The 7,610-nt window shown below is 35.0% G+C and overlaps 1 protein-coding gene across 5 annotated transcripts in view; it reads right to left on the minus strand.

Moving 5' to 3' along the window:
* Positions 1-7,610, minus strand: part of LOC107697143 (discoidin, CUB and LCCL domain-containing protein 1-like) — a 55,416-nt gene that overhangs the window by 29,766 nt on the left and 18,040 nt on the right. For all 5 annotated transcript variants that reach the window (XM_016497800.1, XM_016497798.1, XM_016497799.1 and 2 more), the window contains exon 5: positions 5,996-6,068. In XM_016497800.1, the coding sequence (XP_016353286.1) occupies positions 5,996-6,068 (73 nt within the window). The remainder of the gene's footprint in view (positions 1-5,995; positions 6,069-7,610) is intronic.

The raw sequence follows: 7,610 nt of genomic DNA on the forward strand, positions 1-7,610 counted from the left end.
CTAATGATAAAATTAATGGGTTTCTTACTCAAATCTGATTTTTACTCTTATTGTGGTTCCTCACATTCATTTTTCTACCAGATGTGTCTCTATCTCAAACATGAGTCTATGTAATAATATAATAATAAATTAAAATTATTAAAATAATCTGTTCTCTCTCTCTATTACACACACACACACACATATATATATATATATATATATATATACACTGTATATATATAAATTTAAAATTTCAGACTGAGGAGGGCTTTATAATTTCATTCTGAGGCAACAATTACAGTAATTGTAGCAGCCAGTGGAAATGCTTAACATTCTTCAGCTACCACCGCTAATGCTAGTACTTTGTCACAGAAAATGCCTTCGCATGAATTACCTTTCTAAAGGCTCTTTTACTTAACAGGTAAGGCCAGGTAACAGCCATAATGGGATTTGAACACTGTGTTCTTCTGATTTAAATCACATTATGAAAATTTGAATGTGTATTGAGCAACACTGAGCTTTGACCCTGACAGCACATGCATGTTGTCTAAATGCAGATGTTTCTTATCTGGAATATGCCATTTTTCACTTGCTCATCTTCAAAATAACAAACTTGCTTCCTTTTTTTCCAGAAATGACCAAAATTGATTGTTATTTAAATTAATGATCAGTTCAACAACTGATCTTTAAAGTTACTACCACAAAACATGTTGAAATCTTTAAATACCATGTGCATAGTTCATTGCCTCATAATAAACATTAACCACACAGTTTTTACAACATTTAAATACTTAAAAGACCTTTTTACTTTAAATCTTAAAGCTGAAGATAAAATTAATTACAAAAATACTTCCGGAAGCAAGCCCACTTAAAACAGCTTGAGCAAAATGACTGACTATGGCAGAAAAACTAAATAAAAGTGTGTACGGTCTCTGGGGTGGTCCGGTGTTTTACATTGAGCCCATTAGCTACTAGCAAAATCATTATTGTGATGAGGTAACAGAAGACGTATTGTGTGTTATCAGCAGAAACAGCTGCTCTGCATTCAGACTGAGATGCTTCATTAACCTGAACATGTCTCCTCCAGTCAGGGCCATAAATACAGCCCTATCTAACAACTGCAGTCTCAACCTTTGATTTATGATGCATAAAAGTTATGCTAGCCCATGCAAAACACTACTGCGATGCCACAGTGCTCTGGGTGTTGCTATGTGGTTGCTAGAGTGTACTGGTTTCTTACTACCCCATGTAAAAAAAAAAAAAAACATTCCAACATGGCAGTAACGTTATGGAGAAGCACATACCCTCTGCTAAATGTAAATTATTTAACATAATTACTCATAACTGCCAATTTGACATAAAAAGTGTTTAAAGAATAACATTTTTGAGGAGAAATATTGGTAATTGTCACTTTGCACTTCTAGTTTTGATTAGACTACATCATATCCAGTCAGGTGGTCTAGAAAAAAATTCTAATATTTAAATGTATTTGAAGCTAATTTCAATTGGAACCAAAAATTCCACATACGCATATGATCGGAACTACATGTTCGCAAAATGAACAACTTCCTGTCTGTCATGTGTTGAAGATAGTGGAAACATGTCTTAAGCACAATAGTAATAGTAATGCTTGCCTTAGCAACTTCGCAAGCACACATTTTTTCGTTTATTTGTTTGCTCTAATGCTTATTTGTTTATTAACCGACTCTACTGTATTGCTGTCATTCATATGTAGCTTCTTTATGCAAATATGAAGTCAATCTTACACAACCTAAAAAGGGAAGGAACAAGCTAGAAAAGGAAGGAATAAATAAAGAGAAAGACAAAGTTTATTTATTTATTTTTTTGCATAATGACTATTTTAGTCCTCACTGCAGGACGGGTCACAGCATGAAGCCATGGAGCTTTCCAATTTTTAAAAACAAATCAGAGAAACTTTTTGGTGATAAACACTTACAGTACCATTCAGAATTTTGTGGTCGGTAAGATTTTAAAGTCTCTTATACTTAGCCAGGCTGCATTTATTGATGAAAAATACAGTAAGAATTTGTAATAATTCGAACCAAATTGTAATAAAATTGTGAAATATTATTACAATTCAACATAACTGTTTTCTACTGATATATTTTAAAATGTAATTTTTTAAAATCTCTTTAATGTTATTTTTGATCAATTTCGTGTGTCTTTGCTGAATAAAAGTATTATTTTCTTAAAAATACAAATAAAAAAATACATAAGTAACGATAGCAAAATTAGTAACCATGTACTGTGCACTATGGGATTTAGTTTCATTTATTTGCACGAAGAGGAGGGTGGCGCTATATGTGCAAATGGATTTAATTCAGTTGATTCATTCAGTCTTTCAAAGTATTGATGAACCTATGAGATTAAGGTGGCAAGATGGATGAATAAATGCGTGATGGGTGACTGCTGAATGGTTTTGGAGGGCAGATCCACACCCTCACTGCGGTGGCATTATCTGTCTGTAATCCCAGAGTCTACTGCTCCACCCAATCTACACAAAAGCCAATGTGAAGTAATCAATTGCTCTGGCTCTTTCTAAAGCCCTCCACACTTGCATATCAAAGCAGACAGCAGCAGGGTGGAAATGCGCCCCCTTGTTCTCCGTTGTGGGTTAAGACCCTGTTTTGTGAGTGTTGAGCCTGGAGCCGTGTGTCTGTTGTCTTTCTTGAAATCCTGTGATCCGTGATGGGGGTTAGGGCAACTTAAAGCAAAAAGCGTTCCTCCTACCATCACTTTAGTCTATGGAAATGTATCATTAGTCAAATACAATACAGAGAGATAGTCACGCTCTGATAGACTGGATTTTTCCCACAACCAGAATGTGCATTTTCCAGTTTCTTTCTGTGACTTTTTACATCTTTTAGTCTATTTCTTTTGTAATCATTTCCTAAATTAAATTTTTTGTTATTTTTAACTTTTAATTACAAACAAACAGTATGTTTCTCATATGTAGCAACTGATGTAAAAATTCTTCGCATATTATTCATCGCATTTTGAATATTTTTTTGCATACCAACTAGTGGTCGACCGATATTGTTTTTTTGACAGCCGATGCCGATGCCGATATCTTGGAAAGCAGGGTGGCCGATGGCCAATATAAAGCCGATATAATTTTATTTATTTTAATTTATATTCAAGAAATTTGAAATCATTTGAAAATGGATTAAAAATAATTGTGTAAAATAAACATACTTATAGGCCTTCTTTAGAAGACAAAGCATTTTTCACAAATAAATAAATATTTAATAAAAATCTAATTAAAAAGGAAGTAAACACTGTAACCAACAGGGCACTCAGTATTCTGGGAAGTTCGTGAGCATTGGGAATCATATTTTGTTTTTCAAATAAAGCCAAGGTAACACTCATTTTACATATAGCATGCAATGAAAATGACATGAATATGACAGTGGACAAATGCATAAAGCACAGCATAATTTGAAATCACTAGTTTAAAGTTTGTCGATCGCGCGTCTCCAGTGAAGCAGAACTCTCCTCCTGTCCGCATTCAATTCACATGGACCGAAAGTCACGCAGAGAACACGCGATCATGCAGGATACAAATGCACCCTTCACAATATCTCAACTAGATTCGACTAAGTCTGCAAGTTTAGATGTTTATTAGACATTCAAAGATTTGTTTAAATGATATTAATGCGTATTTACTGAATGCTGACAGCAATTGAGAAAGTATTATAATGTTTGCCTTTCTATTACTAATAATATTAAAGCAATCGTTATAATACTTTTTTGTATACATTTTAATTCCTGTTTAACAGTTCTATCTGATTATTAGATAGACTTCTATCCATATTAGACAGAACTGAACGACGACAGCGAACAAGAAGGAGAATTTGAGCGGTGTGCACTCAGGCGCTGCCGTTCTCAGCGTCGTCAAAATAAAAGTCCCGCATCGAACACATCGGCCAAACAAAAAAAAAACGTATCGGCCGATGCCGATATTTGAAAAATGCCAAATATCGGCCGATATATCAGCCTTGTCGATATATTGGTCGACCACTAATACCAACGCTGCATTTATCTGATCAAAAATATAGTAAAACAGTAATATTAGGACATATAATTTAAAATAACTGTTTTCTACTAATATATTTATAAAATGTAATTTAGTCCTGTGATGGCATAACTGAAGTTTCAGCATCATTATTCCAGTCTTCAGTGTCACACGATCCTCCAGAAATCATTCTAATATCCTGATTTGGTGATTGAGAAATATTTATTATCTCAGTTAAAAACAATTGTGCTGCTTAATATTTAACTGATACATTTTTACAATTCTTTGATGAATAGAAAGTTCAAAATAAAAGCATTTACTTGAAATAAACTTTTATAAACATTATACATAACTTATGATCAAATGATTGTGTCCTTGCTGAATAAAAGTATTAATTTCTTTAAAAAAAATGTACTGACCTCAAACTTTTGAATGATACTGTACTGTAAAAGTATTAAACATGTTTTAATTACCACAAACTATTACTATAAACACAATATGTATTTTTCAGATCATAACTACTTTATATTTAAATTTTTGCTAATTTTTTACATGATTGTTGGGGTCCAAAACTCTGACACCACATTTTAAAGTACAAAAGAAGGCAGCTGAAAAGTCAGATTTTGTTACCTGACACACAAAATGCTCTTGGGAATTTTGTTCTCAAATCCTGCTGATAATATAACAACTTGTAATAAAAAAAACTGCATTAAATTAGAAAACTGCAAAACAGAATTATTTTCACTCATGGTCTCAGAATTGATTTTTGCTTCTGCAGTTTCCCTTCTCACGGTGATCAGTAAGGTTTACTCTACTTTTGGTTTTTAAGATGTTCAGCTACACTCATGAAACAAACATCTGATTTAAATGAAAAGAACGTTTTAATTACCCTCACAAAATCAATGCTGTGACACACATAAAGCTCGGCCAGCTTAGCTTTCACAAATAGGAAGAGATTTTACCACAATGCTAAACCTTCAGAAAGGCCCTTAACTATCCATTGCTGCCCAGTCAATCCTTTGCATAACCCAAATCTCCGACCTCGATTCGCTGGAGAGGTATTTACAATTACATAAACGCCTTTCATTCAGAGTTCACTGCCTATTAAGTGACCAGGGAGAACAATGGCGGCAGCACAAATGATCTGTCACCGCGTATCCTCAGGGCGTCCACATACACACAAGCCCAAAGGTTTGGAACTACGTGAGGGTAAGTAAATTATGACATAATTCTCATTTTTAGATCAACTATCCTTTTAACATTGCTTTGCTTTGTTCAACCAAGTCATTTAAAAAAACATCCCAGGATCTTTAAGCATCCAGATGAGGGAAGGGGGCAAGCCACGGCATGGGGCCATCGTACGTCGGTTAACATGAGGGTCATCCAAGAGACAGGAAGACACTGGATTCCTGAGAGCTGAAGCTACTAGGGATGTTCATTTCGGTTATTTTTCCTAACTGACAACCGACGCTTGTTAACCTATTATTAACTGTTAACCGACAAGATTATTTTAAATTAGAATTGATTTAAATGAGAAAGAATAAGTGTCTGTGAACCGTTAAAAATACTAACATTTGTTTCCCGGGGATTAATTTTACATGCGCAAAAAGCAGCAAACAACAGAACACCGCGTATCCTCAGGGCGTCCACATACACACACACACAAGCCCTGTCACAACAAATGGCTGTCAGACAATGGGACGAGCCATTAGTGCATTCCACCCCCGACCGCTGGCCTGCTTAACATTCCCCGTGAAGGCCCTAGAGGCCTGAGCACCTGTGGGAAAATCTGCTTAGAGAAGCAGCTTTTCCTGGCCGAGCTGCTGCATCTGAAACCTCTTCGGGAAGCACCCCGCCGAGCATCTGCTTGGCTGTACGTCGTCCTTGTAAATAAACTTGCCTAACATTCTCCCGCGGACGCGTAATGAGCCGTGGCATGCCAGCCACACCTGAGGAAAACAATGAGACGCTACTCACATGTCTGTAGCCCAGGGAAATGTCCCCAGACACGTCTCCCGTCACCGCTGCACATCCGGCCGGACAGTACTTCCTACACGGGACGAGAACAAAGAGAAAGATCTGCTTACAGCACGTCAGTTAATTATAGCCGACGGCTCTGGAGAGATAAAGCTGAGTGAGATTCTAAAATTATAAGCATCAATGGAATGAGACATAGTCTGGAAAACTGTGACTATTACCTAGAGTTACTTTTTTTTATTATGTAATGTCTTGTAGCTTGGATATATTTCAACTGAATAGCTGTAGAGAGGTCTGGGCAATACATATTGAATATTCTCAATATATCCACTATGTTTATGTATATAATCATGTATATTTGTGCTTTTGTGATGATTTAAATGCAATTGTACTATTATTTACCTAAAGAGTGGTTTCACATTCCTCATTCCAATTATAAAAAATATTCTAAAATTAAATTCGGATTTATAATCATAAAATTAATAATATTAATAGTAATAATAATAATAATTGGGTCAAAGATGAGACGTCCCATTTTGGTGTTTGCATCAAATTAAATTGACAAAACTGATTTTATATACATAGAAAGCATATTAAATGCAAATAAACTGTGTACTTTAATGTTTAAATAAAATAAAATAAATTAAATAAAATGTCAAAATATAGGTGAAATAATGTTCCATCGTCATTCAGCGTAACGGATATATTAATGTTAAAATGAAACAACATACTTCATACTTTTTCTAGATCTAAAAATGTTTGTCTTTGACCCATATACACTTTTTTTATAAGACTGAAAAAATATGAAGCTTTATCAGCCAGCTTGTGTAAGTGTAACATTTTCCAGGCTTCTCTATCCTGAAGACATACTCTCACCTGTACTTTGACACCGGGAAATGACTGCCTCTGTCCAAGCATGTCAGCAGCTCTGAGGAGGAAAGCAGAGGAGGCCACACAATGAGGGTAAAAACGGAGCAGATGAGAAGTGTCTCCACAAAGGAAACAGTGCGAGCGGAGAAAAACATCATAAAGCTAGGCTATATATATAAATAATATAATAATAATAATTAGGCCTATACAAGAAATATATTTTTACTTAAATAATAAATTAAGAAAGCGAAAGAAAAACTGTGCAACAAGTAACCTAGTATTCAGAGTTTCAGTTCATTTTTGTGTTGCGTGAAAGGAAACCAGACGGCAAAAAGCGGCATCCTATTTTTCTTTAGGCTTATTTTACAAAAGCACAAATATTTGTTTTTATTGTGAATGTACACAAATAAAAGCAAACCTTTTACAATTCCTATTATCTTTATGACTAAAAGGAGTAGTTTCTTCCACTGTTAGAAGGAAAAAAACTCAAGTGATTGCGCCGGCGCTGCATGCGCACACACAGTTAAGTTTTGCTACCTTTAAAATACAGAACATATGGGAAAAAACGCACTGTTCAGTTCAAATATGTAGTAAAATCTGTGCCGTTAAGCGTTAAGCCTGTACCGCCGTGATGTTATGCAAAGCATTTTGTTTTACGTGGATATTGGAACATGAGTGAAGTACATAATAAATAATATTTTGGCATTCAAATACATCGCGAATACGGAAACATTTGATTTTGTGT

This window comes from Sinocyclocheilus anshuiensis, unplaced genomic scaffold (assembly GCF_001515605.1).
Source record: "Sinocyclocheilus anshuiensis isolate Anshui unplaced genomic scaffold, SAMN03320099.WGS_v1.1 scaffold38, whole genome shotgun sequence".
Lineage (NCBI taxonomy): Eukaryota > Metazoa > Chordata > Actinopteri > Cypriniformes > Cyprinidae > Sinocyclocheilus > Sinocyclocheilus anshuiensis.